Source organism: Vespula vulgaris, chromosome 4, assembly GCF_905475345.1.
Source record: "Vespula vulgaris chromosome 4, iyVesVulg1.1, whole genome shotgun sequence".
Classification (NCBI taxonomy): Eukaryota; Metazoa; Arthropoda; class Insecta; order Hymenoptera; family Vespidae; genus Vespula; species Vespula vulgaris.
Genome location: NC_066589.1, coordinates 60247 through 86060, shown reverse-complemented (window position 1 = coordinate 86060; position 25814 = coordinate 60247). Strand labels below are relative to the sequence as shown.

At 26.8% G+C, this 25814-nt stretch overlaps 6 protein-coding genes across 10 annotated transcripts; 2 read left to right on the top strand and 4 right to left on the bottom strand.

Moving 5' to 3' along the window:
* Nucleotides 1-66: 66 nt before the first annotated feature.
* Nucleotides 67-8664, bottom strand: LOC127063046 (general vesicular transport factor p115). Of its 2 annotated transcripts, XM_050992282.1 has the most exons (13): nt 8542-8664; nt 3699-3972; nt 3275-3503; nt 2949-3205; nt 2644-2845; nt 2421-2569; nt 2152-2342; nt 1918-2090; nt 1308-1735; nt 1057-1237; nt 789-973; nt 315-698; nt 67-203 (listed from the first exon to the last, which is right to left on the bottom strand). In XM_050992282.1, exons 2-13 carry the CDS (start codon nt 3774-3776, stop codon nt 141-143), a joined length of 2520 nt encoding a protein of 839 aa, XP_050848239.1. In that variant the 5' UTR covers nt 3777-3972; nt 8542-8664; the 3' UTR covers nt 67-140. The 2 variants fall into 2 exon arrangements, with proteins under 2 accessions (XP_050848239.1, XP_050848238.1); XM_050992281.1 differs by lacking the exon at nt 8542-8664 and having other exon boundaries at nt 2949-3503; nt 3699-4033.
* On the top strand, nt 4281-7111 carry LOC127063052 (glycosylphosphatidylinositol anchor attachment 1 protein). Its single transcript, XM_050992312.1, has 10 exons — nt 4281-4602; nt 4748-4965; nt 5045-5201; nt 5273-5481; nt 5544-5761; nt 5825-6009; nt 6082-6212; nt 6289-6485; nt 6549-6716; nt 6809-7111. Exons 1-10 carry the CDS (start codon nt 4461-4463, stop codon nt 7077-7079), a joined length of 1896 nt encoding a protein of 631 aa, XP_050848269.1. The 5' UTR covers nt 4281-4460; the 3' UTR covers nt 7080-7111.
* LOC127063065 (coenzyme Q-binding protein COQ10 homolog B, mitochondrial) lies at nt 7356-9583 on the bottom strand. Its single transcript, XM_050992345.1, has 3 exons — nt 9046-9583; nt 8542-8664; nt 7356-7800 (listed from the first exon to the last, which is right to left on the bottom strand). The coding sequence occupies exons 1-3, from the start codon at nt 9051-9053 to the stop codon at nt 7356-7358; spliced, it is 576 nt and encodes a 191-aa protein (XP_050848302.1). The 5' UTR covers nt 9054-9583.
* A 143-nt stretch (nt 9584-9726) lies between these two features.
* Nucleotides 9727-11639, top strand: LOC127063062 (succinate dehydrogenase [ubiquinone] iron-sulfur subunit, mitochondrial-like). Its single transcript, XM_050992341.1, has 7 exons — nt 9727-9871; nt 10195-10325; nt 10415-10558; nt 10625-10820; nt 10926-11027; nt 11174-11296; nt 11385-11639. The coding sequence occupies exons 1-7, from the start codon at nt 9827-9829 to the stop codon at nt 11484-11486; spliced, it is 843 nt and encodes a 280-aa protein (XP_050848298.1). The 5' UTR covers nt 9727-9826; the 3' UTR covers nt 11487-11639.
* An 86-nt stretch (nt 11640-11725) lies between these two features.
* Nucleotides 11726-18083, bottom strand: LOC127063042 (nitric oxide synthase, salivary gland). 3 transcript variants are annotated; one of them, XM_050992255.1, is made up of 26 exons: nt 17879-18083; nt 17552-17658; nt 17071-17207; nt 16815-16977; nt 16623-16714; nt 16373-16514; nt 16148-16287; nt 15913-16087; nt 15725-15826; nt 15462-15656; nt 15281-15378; nt 15061-15205; nt 14859-14963; nt 14721-14788; nt 14438-14581; nt 14184-14358; nt 13980-14109; nt 13827-13905; nt 13554-13747; nt 13300-13469; nt 13005-13215; nt 12847-12934; nt 12645-12769; nt 12418-12563; nt 12145-12336; nt 11726-12052 (listed from the first exon to the last, which is right to left on the bottom strand). In XM_050992255.1, exons 2-26 carry the CDS (start codon nt 17654-17656, stop codon nt 11945-11947), a joined length of 3429 nt encoding a protein of 1142 aa, XP_050848212.1. In that variant the 5' UTR covers nt 17657-17658; nt 17879-18083; the 3' UTR covers nt 11726-11944. The 3 variants fall into 3 exon arrangements, with proteins under 3 accessions (XP_050848212.1, XP_050848211.1, XP_050848213.1); XM_050992254.1 differs by having other exon boundaries at nt 17552-18082; XM_050992256.1 differs by having other exon boundaries at nt 17071-17185; nt 17552-18082.
* A 374-nt stretch (nt 18084-18457) lies between these two features.
* LOC127063047 (SWI/SNF-related matrix-associated actin-dependent regulator of chromatin subfamily A containing DEAD/H box 1 homolog) lies at nt 18458-24903 on the bottom strand. Of its 2 annotated transcripts, XM_050992283.1 has the most exons (12): nt 24037-24896; nt 23517-23719; nt 23262-23449; nt 22952-23180; nt 22549-22882; nt 22182-22456; nt 21960-22097; nt 21544-21864; nt 21176-21477; nt 20831-21043; nt 20594-20700; nt 18458-20533 (listed from the first exon to the last, which is right to left on the bottom strand). In XM_050992283.1, the coding sequence occupies exons 1-12, from the start codon at nt 24137-24139 to the stop codon at nt 20373-20375; spliced, it is 2574 nt and encodes an 857-aa protein (XP_050848240.1). In that variant the 5' UTR covers nt 24140-24896; the 3' UTR covers nt 18458-20372. The 2 variants fall into 2 exon arrangements, with proteins under 2 accessions (XP_050848240.1, XP_050848241.1); XM_050992284.1 differs by lacking the exon at nt 18458-20533 and having other exon boundaries at nt 20593-20728; nt 24037-24903.
* Between the last annotated feature and the right edge of the window lie 911 nt (nt 24904-25814).

Genomic DNA, 25814 nt, shown 5'->3' with positions numbered 1-25814 from the left:
AATTCCATTTTTATTAATGACAAAAAATGACAGTTTTGAATGAAATAAATATGTTAACCATTTAGATTTAGATAACATACAGTTTAATCATAATCTTATTAACAATCTTACCAAATATTTGTTTTCATAATTATAATACTTTAATTACTTGATTCTGGTAAGTCATCGGTATCAAGATCTGCAGAACTTTCATCTGATTCCACCTATAAATAAATTATTAATTAATTTTTAAGTAAATATTATAAATCATAAATAATTGTACAATTTAAATTACATAGAAAAAATTATGATATATGTATATACAAAATTATTACCTTCTCTCCCAAAGCAATAAGTTTCTCTTTGTACATTGAGATTTTACTGTCTTGATCTGTTAAGAGTTCTAGAAGATCTTCCTGATCTTTTTTTAATTTTTCAAGTTCTTCTATCTTTTCTTTTAACTTGTCCTCAAGAATAGATTCTTTTCTATTTGTATCCTTTTGTTTATATTCTTCTATCATTAGAACATGCTTAGCTAAACTTGTTTCCAACTCTGTCACTATTTCTTTGCATCTATCAAGTTCTTTTTTCGAAGAACACGAATTATTTGCACAGGGTACAGCTTGTTTTCCATCACATAAATTTGTTTGTGTAGCACGGAGAACCAAGTTTTGATCTTTTAAATAACTGACAGTAGTTCTAAGTTCGTGTACATTGGACTGCATATAATAAGAATATAATTTATAAATATATTAAAAAGCAATTATATATATATGTATGTGCGTATATTATTTATTATCCATACATACTTCTAATTCTTGTTTTTCTTTCATGAGCGTATCCACGGTTTGATTTAATTTTTGTACTTGTATATCTTGTTCTCTAATGAGATCTTTATACTGTGTAACTAAAGTACAATCAGCTGGTGCTAATACTGTCATTTGATTTTTTTGTTGTATACTACTCATATCTGATACTGATTTTATCACCGTCCCTAGTTTATTACAAATCAAAAATAATTTTAATTAAATACAAATTTCAAATTTTAATATTATAATGAAATCAGTAGTAATATACCTTCTAGAGTTTTTATTAATCTACAAAATTCATAATCTAGTAAAAGTTCCGATGGATTTTTTGCTGCAGGCTGAGGATGTTTCAATGCTCGAGAATAAACCTCGTGTCTCGATATACCACCAATAATATCTTGAAATCTTTCTAGGCCAATTCTATTTTCTATTAAATTACATAATTTTTCCTAAAAATAATAATGCTTCAATAATATAAATGAAATGTTTGATATATCTAACATCATGAGATCATTATACCTTTGTATATGCTTGTACATTGTTTTCATTAAAATGTACACACAAACCGATTAAAAGGGCACACATGTTTTGGAATAAAGTTTCCTGTAAATCATCATTATTTTCTTGCGATGATAAAAGAGTCGTTAAATATGTAACGGAAGAATCAATATTTAAGAAGGCCTTCACTGCAACAGGACAATGAGCAGTCCACCTGCAGAGCAGCATTACTAGGCCTAATTTAGACTGAGTTTTGTTTTCTTGTTGCAAAAGCAAAATGCACTGTTGCATCAAAGTAACTGGTGGTTTGCCGATATTAGTAGCAAGAAGAACTCTCAAGAGTTCTTCCTTTTGAACATTATTATTAATTAGTGCATGAGATAATGCCACTGCAGAGAACCAATTTGAAAGTGGATCTGGAGAAAATAATCCTCCACACAGCAACTGTCCTACCAACAGGTTTTGAAACTATTTTTTATCTCTAAATATGTACTTTTAAGAATTAAAGATATCGAAAAGAACATTTTTGTATAACAAATTATTCAATTTTAAATAGAATTTTAGATTAAATATAAGATGTATTAAACTCTTAATGAAATATACAAATTAGTAATAACGTTATTCATTAAACCTGTTGTTAAAGATGGTGCTTCATTGCCTTGAGGTAATAAAGTTTGAATTAGTTGAGTTTGTCCTATTTCATTTTTATAAAGGAAACATTGGAAGCAATATAATACAGAGCACCTTAGAAGAAATGGTTGTTTCTCATTTACCATAGACATTAATAAAACAACAATTGCAGGTCTGTAATAAAATAATTTTAGAATTTTTAACAATAGCTTTCTTTCATGTATGTAATTATTACCTTGGAGGTGCACTAGGTGCCATAACGCTTGATAAATATTCTTGATTAATAGCATTTCCCCTAATAACTTCTGCTACAGCATTTATCATTTCTGTTAACACATCAGCTGGTATTCCACTAGCCATTAATATATTGCATAAAGCTTGTAATAAACCACAAGCTTTCATATTTTTTTGACAAGCAGCTAATGCCTTTAAATATGTCCAAAAATATAATGTACCATTATATTTATAATATCATATATCTTTCATTGTATTATTTATAAATACCTGAGCAGGACAACTAGGTGCTACCAAAGCACGAATAACCTGTATCATGCAATGAACATTGGATACTTTTTGTGGACTCCAACCTATCAGATTATCATCTATTTCTGTTTGCATTTGAAACATGGGTGTTAATCTCTGAATGTAACTACCTATTATAATTGTATACAAAAATTATTCACTAATCTTTATGTGTTTCATTAAATATTATAGAATATACAATAACCTTCTTTGAAAAAAGTCTGATTGCTTATGTTTCCTCTAAGAAGATTTAACATCAGTAATAAGCAATCTTCCACAACTATACCACCTTCAGCTCCACCTTCTTGCATAATAACATCAAAAATACGATCAAATGCATTTTCGAAAGCTACAATTTTTTGAATGTTCGCATTGCCTTTTGTTAATTGTATCAGTAACAACAATACCTAAATACAGATAGTATTGTTTATAAATTATTAATAGTATAAATTATACATTATAAATATTTATAAATCTTGATATATTTACAGATCTTTAAATAACACGTACATCATTTCTTATAACTTCTCTACTGTCACAAAGAAGATCCATTAACTTTGAAACTCCCATTGGACTAATCAAAATGATTTCTTGAATTTCTTTTGGCCTATTAGCTAATAAATGTGTAAGTAGTTTTAATGCTGGCCATCTAACTCTAAAGTCAAATTCTTCTAAAAATATTAGAACCAATCCAACACTATCTGGCTGTTTAATGAATATTTCAGTGAACTGTTCACCTATTTTATTTTTTGGTCCATGTTTATCAACTAAAAAAGTAAATATAGAATTTATAATATTATAACAATTTATCATAGTAAGATTGTATTTTATCTCACCTTCCTCGCTAAATGTTTCAGGATTTGTTATATTACAAAGAGTATCCAATGCTAAACCAATAATTTCACAATCGGTTCTATCCATCTCTAACACTTGCCTTAAGGCATCCATTCCTTGTGCACCGACCTCCACACGATAAGTGCGGGATAAAGCTTTAAGAGCACGACATGCATCTCTTCTATCATCGAGTAAAGTAGATGATAAAAGTCTGTTCACTAACTTTTCCACCTATATGTTAAAATACATGTCATCAAAATTGAAACAATCTTTTATATGATACAAAAATATTACCAGATCAAACATATACTACATATTGATTATAAATGTAATGATTAAATTTATTTTTAAAAACAATAAACAAAACTTGTTACTTCGATAAGTAATCATAAGGTTATCCGGTATAAATATATATATCTTGTATACCGTCTCAGCACCCGATGGCTGGTTTCCAGACGGTGTAGAACCCAGAACAGATTTTAAACTACTTTTAAAATACTCCATCTTGTTAAAAATTAATTTTTGAAGAGATGCTCTGTTAATACATGTCACGCTAAGTAATCATCACAAATTGGCATCTTGCATCTTAGTAAATGATAACTCTTCCATATGACTTCTACGTCAAAATCAGTGTCGATATCACATATCTACGTGGAGTGGTCCACGTGTAACCATAGCAAATTCAAAAACATTTATTTCCCTAAAAGAAAAGAAATTTATTTCTTTGGTAAGAAATTAGTTGGTAATAAAATTTCATCGATTCTCTTCGTTAATATAATTATTAGCATCGTTAATATCTTGTAATTTTAATTCAATCATTAATCTTAATTGTTTCAATAATATCTTGGTATGTAATCAAAAAATTAAAATAATACTGATATCATATGTGATAAACGTATCAAATCTGTTTCCTCTTTTTAACGTTATATGGCGCTAGTTTCTCTTGAATCATATATAGTTTGTACATCTTCTTCAAGATATAGCAGAATATAATAGTGCATTAAAATTATATTGTTGTTGGTATAAATTCACAGAGCTTAGTATAAGAACTATGTAATATTATTTAACTTTTTCAAAAAATGTTTTATATTAGATATCTACGCGAACAATAAAAAGTGTTTATACAATTATCAGATAGATTTTATTCGATAATATAAAACGATACAAAATAAGAAGAAATAGGAAGAAATGGGTCTATTAACTGATCCTAGAGTAGGCACAGGAAAAATGATAAAATTTCTTTTGAAGAGGGAGAAACAATTGTGTTTTCTGCTTTATATTGCCGGTGTTATATATACAATGATTCTAGCAGTTCCAGTATTTAATGAACGTAAAAATAATTTTTTAAATTAAAATTATTATATTATATATATTATATAATTATTTATATATATTAATTTTTTAAAAAATGAAAATTATAAATGAATGATCTCATCAATTAAAATCATAGTTAATCCAAATTTATTTTATTTCAGAGACTTATTTCTCTGAGAATGCTTTATTACCTGGATTAGTAACAAAAGAGAGTAATTTAGATCAAACATCAAAACAATTTTATTATGAATTATTACATGAAATGAAAAGATATCCAGATAGTATGCCTTATGCATGGCTGTCGGCAAAATTTAATCAACTTCATCTAGATACTTTCATCCATAATTTTTCATTGACATATCCATTTAAGCAACAAAAAGTAAATAAATAAAGTTTCTATATAATCATATAGTTTCAAATAGTTATTCAATATTAAAAGTAAATGATAACATTTTTAGTTTACTGGACAGAACATTTATGGAATAGTTAGAGCACCTAAAACAGCAAGTACTGAAGCAATTGTTGTCAGCGTACCTTTCCGACCTATTAATAGTGTTTATTTAAGCACAGCACCTTCTGTTGCATTGCTATTAGCATTTGCAAAGTTTTGCAGAAGTATATTTTTTGAATCAATATAATTGTGATAATGCTATTATATAAAATGTATATTATGAATTTTTTTTTAGAACAAAAGTATTGGGCCAAAGATATTATTTTTCTTGTAACTGAATATGAACAATTAGGTATGCAGGCATGGCTAGATGCTTATCATGGTGTTACAAGCGGTCAAGAAGGTATATTGATAGCCGGTGACTTACCTGGCCATGCTGGTTCTATTCAGGCTGCTATTAATTTAGAATTACATGCAATGAAAATTTCATCTATAGATGTTAAGGTACAGATTCTAAAATTATCTGTATATTTAATTTTAATTTCTAATATCTATTATTGAAAAAGGTTGAGGGATTAAATGGACAACTACCCAACTTGGATCTTTTCAATCTAGCCCAAAGTATGATTGCTAAAGAAGAAATCCAAAAAACATTCCAACGTAGAATTGATAGTACTGATACAAATAAGTTGAAAAAATGGTGGTATCATTTTAATACATTGATGACAATGATAGCTACTCAAGCTACTGGTATACCAAGTGGAAATCATGGATTGTTTCATAGGTACAGTATTTTATAAAATTATATTCTTACATGATATAAATATATGATATATTTATTTCATAGATTTGGTATTGAAGCTGTTACTTTAGAAGGATTTGAAAAAACTGGTAAAGGTTCAAAAGCAAATTTTTACCAAGTCGGCCGCGTAGTAGAGAGTATGGTACGCTCGCTAAATAATTTATTAGAACGTTTTCATCAATCATACTTTTTCTACCTTTTACCTTCAACAGAAAGATATGTTTCAATAAGTAAGTTAAAAAAGTATATCTTATAAATTTATATGATACTAGTTTATAAGAATTTTATACAAATTTTTGCAGGTTTATATATGCGTCCTTTAGCGCTAATTGTAGCTAATCTCTTTATAAAAGCATTTTCTATATGGCAAAAACTCCTAGCTCCAGTACTTCAAAGTGATGAAAAAGACAATTTACAAATTCAAAATATTAAGGCTGGTATTTTTTGTAAATCATTATGTATCATTACTATTTGATCTGAATATATTTTTAATTAAATACTCTTTATAGATAAAAAACTTCGACATTGGGAATATTGCTTCAGAAATATTATGGGCACACACATTTGGGGTATGTTTGCTTTTATCCCCACAAATGTTTACTTCAATTGGTAGACAAATGTGGAATTTGCATACAGAAGATTCTATATATTTTGGTAATGCAATGGCTACAACTTTAACATTATTGTGGCCTTTGACTTCAAGAAGGTAAGATAAATATTACGATATAATGAACAATTATTGTATATGAATATGTTCTGTTTCATATAGGATGGTAAAATATAAAAATACGTTATTGGTTTTTGTGATTGCATCAGTGGAATTAGCTACAACTCTTATATGTGTTGCAATGTGTAATTTTTCACTAGCATTATTAGTAGCATCTGTATATGTGCCAGCTGTTTTATTTAGTAAACCAAGGCAAGGATCTGTTCTGGGGTAAGTTTTGCAAAACATAACAAATATACTAATTATATATTTTTAGTTATATTAATACTATAATATGATTCGTGTATATTATTTTGTTTTAGGTTCAGAATTTTGTTATATATATTATGGATTTTACTTCATCCATTTGTTGCATCATCTATTGTTATTTTAGGATATACTTATGTGCAGTTTCCAGAAGAATCCTTGTTGTCTCTTATATTTAGTGGATATCGTGCCACTAAGCAAGCATTTGTATTCAGTATTATTGATTCTATGATTTATGGAAATTGGTTTTATAATGTAACTACGACCGTAATGCTTCCTATTTGGTTATTATTTTGGAATATTATATGTCTTAAAAGCACGTCATAATAAATTTTTAGTAAACTCTTTACAATCAGTAATGTTTAAAAATTTGTGGTTTTAATGATAAAGAGGTAATCATTCCACATACTGATTTCTTTATTTGATATTTATAAATACATATTTGTTTTATTCTTTTTTGTTATATCATTTATATTCTTAATTTGTTCATTTAATAAATAATTGCAGAAATAAAATATTTAAATAGTTTTCAAATGAAATAAATAAATTATTCTTTCAATTGTTATAATTATCAATGAGTATACATTAAATGTCTTATTTTCGTCATCTTTCTAATCGTACTGTTTTCAAGCATGGTTTACCATATCTCTTTTCTGCCTCTTGAACAAAAGCATTTTCCATTTGTCTTACAATTTCATTAAAAAACAAATTGGACATATGAGAATGAATGATTGACTTAAATTCAAATGATAAAGAAAAATCTATTACACATGTATTTGTATTATTTTTTAAACCTGGACTAAAAATCCATAATGTTTTCAAATGATCAAATAATATACCATCAGTACAATCTGCTTTAACAAGACGAGAAGGTACCATTGATACTTCAGAAGTATAGCTTTCAGTAAGCGGAGGAAATCCTATAACTAGATTAGCTTTGAGAAAATTTTCTTTTTTATAAATAATGTCTGACTTCTTACAAAAAGGTACAAATTTCTTATAATTCTCTACATCTGCTACCACAGTGTAAATTTGTTCCATTGAAAACCTAAAAAGAGAATGTATTTTTCCAATAAATTTTTAACATTTAACTTCTATTCAAATGCCAAACATCAATTTACTCATTATGTCTCATATACAAACATGTTTCAAGCTATCATCTGTATTTCTTCATATTTAAACATGTTGCAAAAAATAAATATATTTTTTCATTCAAAAAGCAAATTAAAAGTGTATCTAAAATATTTAAAACGTTTGAATTCCTAATATATAACATTTATATATATATATATACACATATATATATATACACACACACACACATATAGAGTAATTCCTGAGAAAAGTAAATATAAACAATCGAACGATTAACTTTCCATAACAATAGAAACAAATTCAATCGATCACTAAACATCAGAAGTTTAAAAGATCAGAATTTATAACAGAACATTATAACTGTTAAACAATCGCGTATTTTATTTTCAATTATATATTAAATATCTGATATTTTATTTCTTTGAATTATATTCATTTTAATATATATATAATAAATTTGCTTTTTTTTATTTTTTCTACAACATATTTAAATTTTAAAAAATCGAATTGATTATTAAAGAAGTTTTAAATAATTCTTATTTATAATGTAAAATTAAATGTAAAATTTAACATCGAAAATTACACGTACATGCAGCAAATGGAAAATGCTCGATCTAAAGAATATATACTACATAATTGTACAAAATTATAATAACAATAAAACAATAACTTATATAATATTATATGTACTTACCCGATAAGTTTCCGACCTTCATATTCTTTCAATTTGCCAGACTGCTGCGCCACATTTTTAATGCTGACTTTTATGTAATTATGTTTACATTGTAAAAAACGTTGTTCGATCGCGAGAATATGCCTGAAATAATCACCAAAGATTAAGTATATTATATGATCGGTGTCATAGAATTACAAACGTAATTATTTGATAATTTTGGCGCGAATTAGTTAAAAGATGTAATTTATTTGAAAGATTTATATATTCAGAATTCTCTTCTTCCTCTCAACAATCTTTTTTTCATGATAGATTAGAGATTAGAAAAAATAAGTATATGAATGGCGTGCAAATAACCTTAATTTTTTCTACCAAATAAAATATGTAAAAATATCGAAATACATAACAAATTGACTGAAAAAAATTTCTTGATAATAATACACATTTCATATAAGCTACTTAACCTATAATTAAAACAAACATTAGCGATTATCTATAAGTAATAATTATATAATATCGTATTACCTATACATATTAAAAAAAATATTTTCTATAATTTTCTAATGCACTTCAAAGTTTGAAACTTGTTATTCATAACACTTCACTATAAACTTTGATTATACACCAAAGTCTAACATTTTTCTTCTCTTCACAATAGTTAAGTTATTATACGTTTATTTAGATTACAGTTTTTTACACACTTTCATCTTTATATTTCAAAGATAATAGCAGTTCTAGGAGAAAATAACTTAATGAACTATGTATATAAATTAACGTGTCATGGCTTGACGGCATGTATCTCACGTGTATTACACATCGCTCTTTATATAAGAAAACAAATCAGGGGTATAAAGGAAGAAAGATAATTTTTATTTTTATTTCGTTTAATTGTTAAATTTTTAATGTAATAAATACAATATCATTGATAAATAAATGAGAAAACAGAATGGAGAATGAATATTAAAAGAAATAAAAATTTCTATTATTTCTTTTTGAAAAATATTTTAGAAGTATACATACGACATGAATTTACATTTTTAATATTGAAATTTCTCTAGGGATACAATAAATATTATTTACGTACTTCTTTCTATGGATTTACATTACTTCTTTTTTTTTTCCTTAAGAAATTTTATATTTTTTGCTGATATTTTTTTTGCTTTTAAGTAGAAAATCATTCGTATGTACATATATTTTATGAATGAAAATTGTAACGTTGAAAGTATTATGCGGTCATGTTGGCACTTCCGCACATGCATCAGTTACATAATGGATAAACGTTTTAGGTAGATTACTTTCGTGGAAAATGGCAGGTATCGTTCCACAAAGTTGTAAAAATGCATTCCGACAAGTAAGTTTTTCGCAGTTATAATCATTATGCGTTTTTCATTTATCAATCATGAGTATCTCTACAATATATAGTATATGTCTGTAGATGAAATATGTATTCAAGAATATGACAATAATCCAAAAACGTTAAGATTACTTATTCAGAAATGTCAAAAAATTAATTTTACGAAGTATTTAATTTATACAATGATTTATATTACAAAGTATTTCATCATAAAATGATTTATATGTTATTTATTATATTTTTACTTAGATCATATATTAAAATACAAATGTGTTAAAGATTATATAATTAGAAGTTAAAGTGAATTATTCAAATTATAGGTACGAGCTTTACATATATCAGCAGGTCAACATGCTGAGGCCAGATTAAAAACTTTTTCTGTCTATCGATGGAATCCAGATAAACCTGATGAAAAACCATTTATGCAAGATTATAAAGTAGATTTGAATAGGTATATACATTGTTATATATAAAAGCATTAATATAATAGAATAAATATTTGTTTCACTGCAAATCATTTTTTATTGGTATTTGTTTTAGTTGTGGTCCAATGGTACTTGATGCCTTGATCAAAATTAAAAATGAAATGGATCCATCTTTAACTTTCCGCCGTTCTTGTCGCGAAGGTATTTGTGGATCTTGTGCTATGAATATTGGTGGAACTAATACGCTTGCATGTATCAGGTATTCAATATTTATTTAACATTATATATTAACAATAGAATATCTTATAAAGAAAAATATTTTCAGCAAAATTGATGATAACTTGAGTACTCCTAGTAAGATTTATCCATTACCTCATATGTATATAGTTAAAGATCTCGTACCAGATCTTAATAATTTTTATAATCAGTATCAAAGTATACAACCATGGCTTCAACGCAATGATGCTAAAGAGACGGGTAGTCAACAGTACTTACAAAGCGTTGAAGACCGTAAAAAGTTGGTAAGTATTGTTAAATATTATTAAAAATATTATATTATTTCTAACAAAGCTGTATATAAAGTATATTATTTTAATATCATTTTTTATTTATATTGCATCGTATAGGATGGTCTCTATGAGTGTATTCTTTGTGCTTGCTGTAGTACATCTTGTCCATCATATTGGTGGAATGGTGATAAATATTTAGGTCCTGCTGTTCTCATGCAAGTAAGCATTTATAAAACTAAAATATTTTTAAGTATTGTATAATCTTATTGCATCATTGCATCATTCAATCATTGCATAATCATATAAAACATTGATAATTTTATCATGTAGATATAGATACATGAGAAATTTTCTGTATTTTTTAGGCATATAGGTGGATCATTGATTCAAGAGATACTCAGACAAAAGAGCGCCTTGAAAAATTGGTGGATGCATATTCTGTTTATCGTTGTCACACAATTATGAATTGCACCCGTACTTGTCCAAAGGTTGGATATCATATAAAATTATTATTATTATTATAATTTTTCCACAAATTTATGAAGTAATTTCATTAAAAATAATTTTCCTTTTTAGGGACTTAATCCTGGAAGAGCAATAGCGGAAATTAAAAAATTATTAGCAAATGTTGTAGAAAAGCCAAAGCCAGGACTTGATACCACAGCTTTGCACAATTAGAAGGATAAGGAAAATATTTTGTAGCTCATTTTAATGTATGTAATTATTTAATATATTTTAATTTTATGAAATAATGCTGTTAAAATCAATAGTAAACCCTTTTTAATAGGGTAATAAAGTAAAGGCAAAACAAATATATTTTGAAAATATTAATTCGTATTATACTTATATTTGTTATGTATTTGTAAATCGAATGTATGTTCAATTCATGTTTCAGATATTAGTTAATATTCATAATATTTTTTTAGCATGGTATCACCAACATTTTATTTTATTTATTTATTTATTTATTTATATATATTTCGCATAATATATTACTGACTGATTCTATAAATACATTTATAATATTAGAAATTAAAATTCAATTTTCTACAAGATATGCATAAAATTTGATATGTTAACTATTAAAATTTATTTAAAGAACGATTAAATCTCAACTGTTATCCATATTATCGATTTTACGGTTGTGCAGCCATTCTAATCCTAGCTGCTTTACGAGATCGATTATGAACTTCGGCCGTTCGTAAAGTTATGCCAAATATATCTTCGTGATAACGATTTTCGTCCTGTAATTAAGATATGATTAATATATATTGTGTATAAAGTATATATACACATTTAAACCACTTTTTATTTGTTATTTAAACATAATTTTTACTCTTAATGACAGCATATATGCTTCAACTTCTTCATCCGTCATCTGACCATGAGTTTGAATAATTTGTTTCAATGTCTGATAAACATCTTCAGCCATTGTACAATCTCCACATACATAAAAATGTCCTTGCTGATGCATCAACATATCATAAATATAAGCTGATTCAGCTTGAATTAAATCTTGTACATATGTCTGTAGGAATTAAAAATTATAATTAAATTCAATAGTCTAATCTTTTATATATATATAAATATAAAATATAGATAAATTTACTTTTTGTAAACCAGGTTCACGAGACAGCGCTAAGAAAATTTTATCTAAAACACCAGTATCTACCATTTTCTTCTTCTCTTGTGCATAAAGATCTAAACACCTCTGACGGCAGCCAAAGAATAACCACATCTTTCCAAATTCTTCATCTGTAAATTTCAATTATCATTTTTTTGATGTCAATTATTTTTAACATATTTTACAATGACAGCAATATTGTAACATCGTACTTCGTAATTTCTTTATTTGTGCAAATCGATGGTACCAAAATCCACGAAACGGTGCAATCCCAGTTCCAGGTCCAACAAGTATCATGGGTGCCTTAGTATTATTTGGCATATAAAAGTTTGGCGCACTACATACCAAATATTTAATCAAAAATTTAATTGTCAAATATATTATAAGACTAACCGCGAATATTATTTGATTTACCTTCGTACAAATACATAAAGGGGTTCTTCACATAATACATCACGTAAATAATTAGAACAAACGCCATAATGAATAGGACCAGATCCATCTGAGAAGAATATTCATTAATTTACTGCATTAATAAAAAAAATGATTTGTTTCCAATTTTTAAAATCAACCTTTTGTTCTGTATTGTACAACTGCCACTGTAAGGTGCATTTCTCCTTTATGTACAAATGGAGAAGAAGAAATACTATAAAATCTTGGTTGCAATGGTGTAAGATGCAAAATAAGTAGGGGAGCAAAAGGTTTTACGGATGGGAACTCTTCCAACACTTCTAATAAATTGGGGAATTTCCAGTGTCTCCAATCTTCATAAGTTGCAGAATCCTAATAAAATGACAAATATTTAGATAGATGAAAGTTTCTTACCAATAATAAATTGTATACTCTGTTAAAAAATTGGATACATACAGAAGCTAAGAGATTAAGCCGTGATTGCTCTTGTGCATTTTTAGCTATGGATGCAAAATATCTTAGAAGATTTGGTGTTGGAGGTGTAGTTATATCCAAAAATCGTGTTAATAATACTTTTAAGGAATTAGGTAAGTATTTATCATGTGGTACCCAAGTTTTCACAATTCCTGCATCAAGTAAAATAAGATAAATAAGTTACCCTTTAATATAGTTTAATTAATTTTTTGCATAAAATGATAATTAAACTTAACCATGAGGCGTATGAGACTGTTTTTGCATCTGTAATTCAATTGATGTATCTGGATCAAATGGTGTTTCTAATCGTTGTAAGATTCCATCAACAATGTCTGCCCTATTACAGGCAAATACTCCTAAGTGATCACCTGGTTTATAGGGCATTTCTTCATTCATTATATATTTAAGTTCTAAAAGTAATGTGGCTCTACTGCAAAGTAAACATAAAAAAGTTCATTTTAAACATGATAATTATACGTAGCATCAGCTAATTTTTAATTTTAGATTACTTTGATTCCTCTCCATTTAAGTTGGTCTTTTGTAACATAGTACAAATAGTTACATCTCTATTGTGACATTTGCTCAATGCTGGAAATTATTTGAAAATGTATTAATAATAATTTTTCATAATAATTTTAAATATTACTTGTGCAAAAACTTACCTCTTGCAATTGGTTGTGGTTCAGCTTCTATAAATCGCACTGTTGTAGGTGTCAATGCCTCAGATCCTAATGATAAAGCAACTTCCAATAATGTATCATTATCATCCAAGCAAAATGTTTCACATGTGACCTATGTTATAAGTACATTTTATCTCTTCAAAAGAATATAAAAACTAAATTTAAATAATCTTTTAAAGTCTTTACCATAAATGTATCAGCAGCCCATTTTCGAAAAGCTTGTTCTTGACCACATAATTCATCACCTTGTGCAAGACGCATTAAACGTTCTCCACCTAGTTCACCTAATAAGTTATCAACATATTGACCAAATGCACAAAAATTTGGATATGCTGATGAACCTAGAGCAAAGACAGCAAATCTGTAAACAATATTTTTATTCATGAAGCTATACTACATTAAAATTAAAAATTTTGTATATATAAACATGCATTAAGTACCTAACATTGCTGAGAGGTCCAAATGTATATTCTGTATGTAAATCTGTTGTAGAACCACGTAATGAATCTAATTTGTCCAGTCCTTTAATACTATCTGTTTTCGTTTGACTATTTGCCTTTATAAAGGACTTTGATGCTGCTAAACTAAATATAAAAACTGCGAATAATTTTTGTATTAAATGCAGAAAAAAGTGTGTGTAAAAGTATATTTGTGTACATATGACTATGTATAAACACATAAAAAAAATTTATTCGTATATTTAGTATTTATTCATATAATTACCTTATTTTATTTTCTCCATTCACGTAAGCTTCGTTCATTTTCATAGCATATAGATTTTGAGCAAATGCCTAAAAGATATTCAAATGCATTAGGATATTTTCACACCTGAAAGATTTTATATTATTAGAATTCAAGTACCTCGCCACTTTCTGGAGGATCACCATTTCCAAAAGTAGATGTTATAACTAAGAGTAAAGCTTCATGTTCAATATTGCTAATATCATATTTTGCCATAGAAGTGACCTATAAAATTTTATTTTAAATTTCAAAATAATATATAAATATTAATGGATCTGAATATGTATGTGTGTGTGTGTGTGTATAAAACATAATACTGTACTTGAGAATGAAAAGCATGACCCAATAGCTCGCCGAATTTTTCAGCATACATTTGTGAAGTTCCAGTTTCTGTTGCATACAATACCGTTGCCTTTATTCTTCGAGATAATGCTCTCCCAAATAATTTTGATGTAAATTTTACAGCTCTAAAATTAATTTCATATTTTTATTTTTTTCATACATACAGATAAAAATGTTTATTTCCTCATCTATTGACTAACCTAGCAATTTGTTTGAAGTGAAACTTCTTTCTTGGTTTTTTTGATGCAGATGTTTTATCTCTACCTTTTTTCCAAACATGTGTTTTCCATGCTGGATCCTAGTGTTATAATTCATATTACTATATTGTAACTTTATCATTTATATTTTTATATTAGAGATTCAATAATAATCAATAATAACTTGTGAATCATAAGAAGGTTTTAGATGATAGAGTGCCATTTCTTGATGAAAGACAGGAGTGGCAGAACCTGATATTGGTGGTACTATCCATAGCCAATCAGCAGGACAACCATTTCTTAAACGCATTTCATTTTCATAATGTTTCATAAAAGATTCAGAAGCAGTATGATGATCAACAATAGTAACATTTTTCATCTAAAAATATTTCTTTAATTATTAGTTTTAGTTCTGTAATCTTTACTATTAGGCATTAAATTCATTACCTGGAAACTATGTAATACAGCAACATTAGCTTCAATCATAGCTTTGTCCTTCCACAATGAAGTGGATGTTCTAGTATCAAGTCCCATGTGAGTAGCAATTGTCTAGTAAAATATTTTTAATATATCAACATAATATATATATATAATTTAGAAAATAATATAATATATATTAAGATACAGATGAGTACTTCTAATAAATTATATCGCTGAACATCACATAGGTCTCTTGCACCAATCTCTGTGCTCATATACCATCCATTAAATGGAGCTGCAGTGAATTCTAATCCTCCACAGTCGAAAACCATACTTGATACAGCAGGGACAGCAAACCATTTAAGATTTAATTTCTCAAACCACTGATAACTGTAAATAATAATTTGTATTATTTTTCTTTTGATGAAGATTAGTAGAAATTATACTTACGTTGGATGACTAAGAGGTACCTCAAGAACAAGTTCAGAAGGTATATCAAAATAATCAGGATCATGACCATTAGCTGATAAAACTAAAGGTAATATATCAAATCTTGTATGCTCACCTTTCCAACCTAATTTCATACAAAGCTGAGAAATAAGTATATTCATTATCAGAAATAATTTTCTATATATAATAAAAAATTATAAATTTAGAATTAGAACTAATTCTTACTTCTGTAAATTCAACATTTGCTGGATCACCAGTAATTGTACCATCTGGATTCTTGTAACCAGCATATCCGATTAATTGTTGATTCCATACTCTATAATCATGTTTCCCATCTGTCCGCTGAGGGAATATAGTTATTGCAGATCTATAATAAAAGTTTATAAATTTTTAAATATGGATACACTTATAATAAACAGATATGTGCATCAATCATTATATTATTACAAAATAAAATCAATATAAAAATATTTACCTTATGTTCCCTTTGTTTGTACTGTATTTAATATGATTACAAAGAGCTTCAAACATACTACTGGTTGTTGTAACATAACGACAATCAAAAACCTATGAATAGTAACATTGATAAATTATTAAAAAGAAGTAAGAGAGTTGAACAATTTTTTGAAATTATTTAGTATAAAGAAAATAATTGACAAAAACAAACCTGTAACTTAGACCATTGTATACGGCCGATGCAACGGGCTGCATTACGCCATGCTAATTTTGCACCAAAAACTAATTCTGTTTCTGTTAATTGATAGGTACCAGTAATAGCAACTTCTTTTTGCACACTTTCCCATCGTGAACGATGTGCATCACCTCCGATTCTAAAAGATAATTACGAATTTATTTTATAATTTATTTTATAATTAATACATTATAATATTAATAATATAAAAAATAATATTTCTAATAGAAACCTTCTAATGGAAGCGAAGTACTGCTCAAGAAAATTTTTCGCATGAGTAAGTATTTCTTCTTTAGGTCGTGGCTCTGTTCCATGATTAGGTAAGGCCATTATACTTCCAAGACAAACTTGATCAGAACATAATGTTCTCTATAAAATATATATATATATATACATATATATATATATATATATATATATATATATATATATATATATATATATTGTTATTAAATTAAATTGATCGTTCAGCTAATTATTAATATTATCATATAAATCAATTTTAAATAGAAATGGCTAAAAATAAAAAAAACGTTTAGTTGCGGCACAAATCAAATATAGTACCTACTCGTACATTGTATTGCATTCAAATTTATATAATTTAACAAGAGTATTGTTGTTAGTATGATCATATATAATTATTTAACGACAAAAGTAAGTAACAAGAAAGAAGAATTAAAATTAGAAAAACATTTTTGAACAGATTCTTTTACCTCTGCATATTTCGTATGTAATATATCGAACGCTTCTGTCTTATGTATAAGATTTCTTAGTTTGGTGGGTTTTCGTTGACAGGATGTTGGCTCCAAATCCTTCATTTCTTTCATAAAGATTTTAACAAACAAATTATAAAATTAATATCTTTTGTCTTCGTTCTTCATTTAAATAAGAACAAGACAAACTATCCGACTATCCAACTAATTTTTTTAAATACAAGAGAAGAAAAAGACGTGCAGATTTATATATGCACGTTAGAGAGATACTTTTTTCTACTTCCGTTGAGGACACGAAAATGAGAAAAGAACGGAAAATGCACTTGCGTGGAAGAAAGTAGAGGAATCGGAAGATGAATCCACTTTTCTCAAACGACGTTTCACATGCGCCACTCTCGCATCATCGATTTATTTTCTCTTGGTCAGAAAAATTTTCTTTTTTTTCTGGTATTAGTAATTAAAATTATTGCAAATATAAAACAAAATATTCGAAATTTTAGCCGCTTCTTACAAACTCGAGCTATATAAATTTATATTATCTTTATTATCCAATTTCTTGCAACGTTTCGCTAACGCAGCACTAATGCGGCATTAAATGAATTTATTGCAATATTTCATGTTGTTTTTTAGATTCTATCAAGTAATCAAGAGGAAGAATATTATATTTTTAGAGAATTTTATATATTTTACAAATACATATCTTTTCTCTGAAGATTGAATTTTATTATATAATTAAAGAATTTAAATATCCAAGAAAAGAGATAATAAACTTTCTTATTATGATATAATTTTCTTTTATGAAAAACTATTGATAAATAATTAAATAATGGTATTTAATAGATTTTTACACTAAAGGAATTTAGCATTAGATTAAAAACATATATTAAATTTATTAAAAATACGATGTACCATAAAACGAACATATATTTATTTGTTCAGGCAATACAAAATATCAAATAAAATACCACCAGTTAGACATTGTTGAAAATTCCATATTCGGATAATGTTATCAGTAACAAAGAACGTATTAAATTCTTACTGTTTAATGGTAAGTAGAATATAAGTGATTTTCTGAAGATAGAATTAATTACTCTTACATATTATTTTGTTATTATCCGGATAATTTAATTCAAATAATTGCGCCAATTAGTAGGTCGGAATGATCGTAAGCAATATGGCGACATCCGACTAATCGTTTTTGCTGGAACTATAGAAATAAAATATTTTATATTTTTATGAATATATTTTGAATATTACTTCCCGTTGATTAAAAAATATTAGAAATGTTAGATAAGAAAAAATTCAGTAACATAAAATTTCTGTTTACACATAAAGTCAAATCGAAAATCGATTTATGTATAAATATGGACAATTTATTATAATTACAATATGAAACAGTTATTTGTACTTCATAATTATGTCTTCACAAAATTTTTTTTCTAAAGTTGGATTAACATTAAATTTTTAACATAGTTTCATAAATCACTATTAACTAAAGAAAGTAGAATTATGTTGCTTTTTTAAATGCGGGTATGAAAAACCCTTATATAGCATATAATATTTAATTATGCATCGCTAGTGCCTATACATGAGTATTCATGTATTAATGCATGATTTGAAAGACTTTTAAAAAACCAATGTAGATACAAAATTATTAAAATACAAATTAATTGCTACATAATTTTTAACTTAAGTTGAAAATTACTTTTTATTAAAAATATTTAAAATGGAGTTTATACTGTTTATGATATTATTCATTGTAATTCAATAATTATCTACAATATAAACTAAAAATGATATAGAAAGTGATGTTCTATAATGGATTTATTTAGAGTATCAATAAAAATTGTTATATTACGTATGGTAAATGGAGGGTAACTTTCCAAAATTATTATATATTTTTTGTCTCTTTTTATCCGTATAAATTTTTATCGAAATAAAATAAATAATACGAATATATTTAACTTAAATTGCATAAACAGTTAAATCTTGATGAATGAAAATAACGAATGTAAATGTAATAAAGATTAAAAAATAATTAGATAAAAAATAAAATAATAGCAGCATGTTTTTTAAATACATGAAAATTAAAGAAGTTTTAATATATGTGCTCTTTCATAGTTTATATAGATTATTATATCGATTATTTGTGTATAGTAATCAAGGCAGTGGTAGCTATGGGAACAAGTCAGAGTACATAAATTGTATCAAAATGGTCCCATGTTCAGATATACATATGCGTTTACTTATTATTACTTTTTCTATTATGTACCTACATTCCATTGAAGTATGCTAAAAATACAGTGTATACAAAAATTCGTATACTATTAAAATTGCAGTACAGCTGCCATATAACAGATTTGATGGATAAGAATTTTATTAAAAGTTTAATGCTTGCTATTGTAGATTTAAAAACATAAATAAGAATAAAAGTAGAATACCTAAGATTAATTTGATGACAAATTGTAGGTATAATTCTTGTCAATGATTAAAAGAGATGTAAAAAATATATTCAATTAATTTTTTTTAAGTAGACTTCTTGTGTTTCAAATGTTAACACAAATTCATATTCATCATTTCATTTCTCACAAATGTTTCAAAATTTCTTGCTATTTTTATGTAAATAAGAAAATTATTATAAATATTCCTGGAAAGCTACCCTACAAACGTGTATTATAGAAATTAAATAATATGTATAAATTCTATAAGTGAAATTGTGTGGATAGAAAATGCATTGATATAAATATGCCTCTTCTTTGATGTGCGTTGATACATTGCCTTTCATAAATTATTCTGCTCCATACAAAAAAAAACGTATTAATCAAAATTCTATATCACTTTCTGCTTGATTTTCTACAAGTTCGCTGTGTATTTTATTAGAATTTTTCACCGGTGAAAATGATAATGTTCTGTTATGTGGATCCAGTCCAAGCGTCATTTTTAATAATTTTAGAACACTTTTTTTATCTGTATTCTCTCCTTCTGTGAACAAGTTCATGAATTAAATTTAATATAGTAAAATATTCATTAATTTTAACATACCTTCACTGCCAGTAAGCTGCTGCTCAAGATTAAGTTTTTCTTGAGCTATTTCATACATGCTTTCTTCTATAGTGTCTTGGCCTAAAAGTCTTAGTATACGTACAGGTCTAAAAATAAATTACACGTTGTTTGATCCTAAATATTCCATATATAAGAAATTTAATATAAATGCTTTATAATTTTTCTTTTAAATGATGTGACAAAATATTATATAAATATAATTAATAAAATACATACTTTTCTTGGCCCACTCTATGACAACGGTCTTCTGCCTGTTTATCATTATAAGGGTTGAAATCTATATCATGAATTATAACGGTATCAGCAGCTGTTAGATTAATACCTAGTCCACCTGCTTTTGTAGATAACAGGAATACAAATATGCTATTGTCTTCTGTGTATTCATTTATAAGAGACTGTCTTTCTGTTACAGGTGTACTTCCGTCCATTCTGCAATTAGAAAATAAAAATATTCCATATAAATAGAAAAATATGTTAAATTAGCAATAATTAGTAAAATAGCTTGTAATGAAAAGATTTATTTATATTTGTTATAATAAGTTGCATATATGATTTAATAACCTTAAATATTTGTGTCCTCTAATAGTTAAATATTCTTCTAAGATATCTAATATCATTGTAAACTGACTAAAAATCAATACTCTATGATTATTTTCTTTTAAAATTTGTAGGAGTTCATCTAGTTTTTTTAATTTGCCAGCTTCTGGTATAAATTCTTGTGGTAATCCAAATCCACCCAAACTTTTATATATTCGTGTTAACTGATTTATTTGATAATCAGACATCCAGAACAAATCTTCGAATACGTAATCAGGATTTTTTTGTTTATATCCAGGTTCTGCAGCTAATTTTTTTGCTATATTCTGAGAAATATAATATAATAATATAATATTATGTGAAATGTATAGAAATAATTACGAATTATTTACCTTAAGCTGTGTTTCTTTATAATAATCTCGTATTAAGAGTGGATGATTTGCAAGTTTCCTTAGTTGCATCATCATGCCAACTCCATTCACTTCGGCGCTTTCATTAGCTTCAACAGAGAATTTCTCAAGTAAATTTTTGTACATACGATCTTGCTTCTTGGTCAAAGTACATCGTATCACTTCATCGGTTTTTTCAGGTAAATCGCAAAGAACCTCTGCTTTAAGTCGCCGAAGAACAAAAGGACGCATTATTTGTTTTGCATTTTTAACTTGTTGTTGTTCAAATAAGGGTTGTTTATTTGTTTTGTCTGATGACATTTTCTGAAATATATAATATGCAAACATATTGTTCACATGTTTGTGTTACTTTTTATAGTTTGGAATAAAGGTAATCTTCTTGCATTTCTATTACTTACAGAATTCTTCGAAAATAAACTTTTTATGTCTGCTTGTTTGCCAGCAAACAAAGAAGGCATTACAAATATCAAAAGAGACATCAATTCCAGTAAATTATTTTGTAATGGGGTACCAGTTAAAAGAATTCGATGTTTTGCCTATAAAAAAAGATAATTAAATTTTATGCCATGGAAGATTTATGCCATAGAAAAGTAGTCAGTCAAGGTTTTTTTTGTACATACATTGATTCTAACCAAATTTTCATATCTAATAGTACTCATATTTTTAAGCATATGAGCTTCATCAAAAACTACGTAATGTATTGGCATAACACGAAATAATCTACGTTCTTCTGGGGTACTACTGATCAAATTATAAGTAGTTAATAAAACATCTACATCATCAAGATCACCATTTCGCCACGACATTCTCATTTCTTTACGTTCATCTTGAGAACCATAATATTGAACAACTTTCAAACTAGGTGACCATCTTTCTAATTCATTACACCAATTTTCTGAAAATAAAAGTGATAACAAGAATAAAATATTTTATTAGGCATAATTGATAAAGAAAGTAAATCGTCTATAAATATTAATTGTTAATTACCCATTGTTGAGCTTGGAACAACTATTAAATGAGGTCCATCCTTTTCATCGTTAAGTCCTGCTTCATTTAGATATGTAAGAAAAGCTATTACTTGAACAGTTTTTCCTAATCCCATTTCATCCGCAAGTATACCATTTACATTTTGAGCATGCATAACTGCAAGCCAATTTAAACCAATCATTTGATATGGTGCTAATGTTAATCTCGGTGATAATCCTCTTGGTTGCTGTTTTATAGTAGATGCACCAGCAGCAACTGCTTTTTCAAGATTTGTAGATAAACGAATGCATTTTTTCATAAGAGATTCTACTACTTGTCTTGTAGCCAATAATTCCTATTACATAACAAGAATTAAATCATTATAGTAGTTCAATTAAGAATGTGTAATAAAATATAAATATACCTGAGTTGAATTTAAGAGTTCTGTATCTAAATATTTATTATTTTGAAATTTAAAAACTAGATCTCTCCAATTTTCAAATGGCCTTGCTTCTATTACTGCTTCTGCTCTTTTTTGAGAACATTGTGGTATTAAAAGCAATTCAGAAAGTAGTGCAGTTCGCATGAATTCAAGAACTGCCTTTTTATCATGAGTTAAATCATTTGAGATTTCTGCATCTGAATCGTCATCACTAAAAAAATCTTTTTTTAATTTTTTTTTCTTGAAATGTGACAAGAATCAAATACGAAATTCATGTTAAATATTTTTGTACCTATTAAATACTTTATCCTTATATTTTACTTCATCTGAATCTACATCAGCATCTTCAACATTTAATTTTCTACGCTTTTTATAACTGCTTTTATTTGATCCTTTCAAACTTCTTTTTCTGTTTTTCTTAACAATATCTTCAGCTTCTTCAATGTTCCAGTTAACATTATTAAGTACTTCTTGTATATACTAAAAACAAATATGAATCAATAATATATAAATCTATTAAAATCAAAAGGTTTATAATTATACGTACAACTGTATCATTTTGTGGATATAATGTAGTTAAATATTTGAGTTTTACTTCCTTCTGTTTAGCATCAGATTCTGTTTCTATTTCTGAATTTGTAACATTTACTTTAACAGGACTTCCAATATCACTATCACTATCTTCAATACGATTGACAGACTTCCGATGTGATTGAATGTCTGGACTTACTAAATTACTGTCATCGTCAGCTACAATAATAAATATTATATATACATATATATTTTTCTAAATTCATTCACAATAGTATAAATATGATTACATCATAAAAATATATTAATTTTATACGTTTTTGAATATGAAAATAATAAAAGTATTATATACAAGACACATTTGTTATAAAAAAAGACAATTATAAAAACAAATTATATATCATACGTTATACCAAAATGTATACATAGGTTATTAATGGTAAAATACTCAATAATATTATATTTAATAATTACTTATTTGTTAAATTAAAAATTAAAGTACATAGAATTTAAAAAATAATTAGTTAATCTCTTACACATATTTATTCTTTTCACTTTCTTTTGAAAGCGGAATTGCCGTAAATTACCCAAGGGACTAGGATTACTTGAATCTGCTTTAGGCGAATTTGAATCTGACATTGTATCAAACAAAAGAGGAACAATGATAAAAAAACATTTTTATCCGCAACAGAGGCAAAGTTAAAAGACTATTAAATATAAGATCGGAGACACTGCCATTTTCGACGACCCGCAAACAACAAAGTGTGCCATCTGTGACCGTCTTAGATCTTTCAAATTATATCCACGAACTACGGTTACTACGGGCTGTCTTTATCATATTTTCGAAATTGAGAATTTCACGAATGATTAATTTTTTAGCAGGTCATTTAACTTTTCGATAATTAAACTCTTGATATATTTCATTTTAAAAATATATAAAACAATTAGCAAACAAAAACTAAGTTTTTGACATCTTCTTTTTTCATTCAAAATTTATATCTTATAATAATATATTTATTATTGTAAAGAAGATTTTTATTTATCTATTGGTTTTATCTGCCATGCGTAATATATTCACACTTAAAGCTGTTGATCGTCTTTAGTTTTATGATGATTTACGCCAGCAATGAGTCCAACCGTAATTCTTGACCAATTTCGATGAACAAAGTCTCACTTTGAAGATGAAGAGATAGCTTTCTCGAATCTTTGAAGAAGCTTTTTCTTTGCAAAAAATCATGTTAAAAAACATTGTTATTTTCGAGAATAGTTTATGCATGAAAATAAAAATTTTCGAAATATTTGGGAAAATGATCTTGTATAAAATTTTATCTTTGAAATGAAATCTTATTCATCTAAATCGGTCAAAAATTACGTCTGTACTCATTGTTGGGATAAACGCTGTTCTTATCATTTTCGTGAAAAATAAGTTTCGTATAGTGGCGCCACTGGAAATCTGCGGTGAAAGAGACAAAGCTCCTATCCCTACTACTGATTTTCATATCACGCTTGAATAATGTGTATTTATTTCTGTGAATTAGTCGATTGCCTGCTCATATGTGGGGATGGAGTGATGTTCGATTTTTCTGATCCATTCGAAACGCAAAGAAACACGTTTCGCAGAAGAAGTCGCAGTGATTCATTTGGTGATTTCATCGATTATTTTATTAAAAATAATAATTAGTGAATACTTATATATTATATATTACTTGAATAAAAATCAAACCATGAGTTCGTTTTCACACAGTATTTATGAGATAGAAATCCACAGCGTTATTTTGTTGTTTTCTCCCGTAAGACTATTGCACTTTATGTTATCGTTACTATATTACAATAATAATATGTAATATCAAAATATAATAATAAAAATAATGATAGGAAAAAGTAAAAAAAGAAATACATATATACTTAAATGTTATATACATCATGTACATCCTACATTAAATATAATAATGATGCTCATTTGTAAGAATAAAAGAAGAAATAATATATTTAAAAGAACAAGATATAATATAACCAATTTAGTCGGTAATGTTTCGCAAAGATCTCTGGTTTCCTTTTTCGGTGCATTTCATGTATCACCTCGCGTGATAGTTTTTCATCCCTGCGAATTCTAATCAGTTATATCTTTGATAATTTACATACGTGATTATTAATCCACAGATATATCTAATACTAAGGAGATACAATGACAAATACGAAGCGGTTTTCTTGTTTTCATCCGTTATTGTTTGTTTTTATTACGTTTATTACGTTTCTTCTTTTTCTATTTTATTTTAATTCTTATTGATTCTTTTATTGATTTTGCAAAAATGTT

Bases quoted from the DNA above. Each gene is read 5' to 3' on its own strand.
- LOC127063052 (XM_050992312.1), top strand. From the start codon at position 4,461: ATGGGTCTATTAACTGATCCTAGAGTAGGCACAGGAAAAATGATAAAA. The intron at 4,966-5,044 runs GTAAATAAATAA...TAACATTTTTAG, and splicing joins ATCCATTTAAGCAACAAAAA to TTTACTGGACAGAACATTTA. The intron at 6,486-6,548 runs GTAAGATAAATA...TGTTTCATATAG, and splicing joins TGGCCTTTGACTTCAAGAAG to GATGGTAAAATATAAAAATA.
- LOC127063065 (XM_050992345.1), bottom strand. The intron at 7,801-8,541 runs GTAAGTACATAT...TTCTCTTTTTAG, and splicing joins GAAGGTCGGAAACTTATCGG to GTTTTCAATGGAACAAATTT.
- LOC127063046 (XM_050992281.1), bottom strand. From the start codon at position 3,776: ATGGAGTATTTTAAAAGTAGTTTAAAATCTGTTCTGGGTTCTACACCG. The intron at 2,846-2,948 runs GTACGTGTTATT...ATCTGTATTTAG, and splicing joins GAGAAGTTATAAGAAATGAT to GTATTGTTGTTACTGATACA. The intron at 2,343-2,420 runs GTATTTATAAAT...ACATATTTAAAG, and splicing joins CACCTAGTTGTCCTGCTCAG to GCATTAGCTGCTTGTCAAAA.
- LOC127063062 (XM_050992341.1), top strand. From the start codon at position 9,827: ATGGCAGGTATCGTTCCACAAAGTTGTAAAAATGCATTCCGACAA. The intron at 10,326-10,414 runs GTATATACATTG...TATTTGTTTTAG, and splicing joins TATAAAGTAGATTTGAATAG to TTGTGGTCCAATGGTACTTG. The intron at 10,821-10,925 runs GTAAGTATTGTT...TGCATCGTATAG, and splicing joins TTGAAGACCGTAAAAAGTTG to GATGGTCTCTATGAGTGTAT.
- LOC127063047 (XM_050992283.1), bottom strand. From the start codon at position 24,139: ATGTCAGATTCAAATTCGCCTAAAGCAGATTCAAGTAATCCTAGTCCC. The intron at 23,720-24,036 runs GTAAGAGATTAA...TTATTATTGTAG, and splicing joins AGTGAAAAGAATAAATATGT to CTGACGATGACAGTAATTTA. The intron at 22,883-22,951 runs GTATATTTATAT...GTTATGTAATAG, and splicing joins AACTCTTAAATTCAACTCAG to GAATTATTGGCTACAAGACA.
- LOC127063042 (XM_050992254.1), bottom strand. From the start codon at position 17,665: ATGAAAGAAATGAAGGATTTGGAGCCAACATCCTGTCAACGAAAACCC. The intron at 16,515-16,622 runs GTAAATATTTTT...CTTTTATTATAG, and splicing joins ACAAACAAAGGGAACATAAG to ATCTGCAATAACTATATTCC. The intron at 13,748-13,826 runs GTAATCTAAAAT...TTTACTTTGCAG, and splicing joins TTAAATGGAGAGGAATCAAA to TAGAGCCACATTACTTTTAG.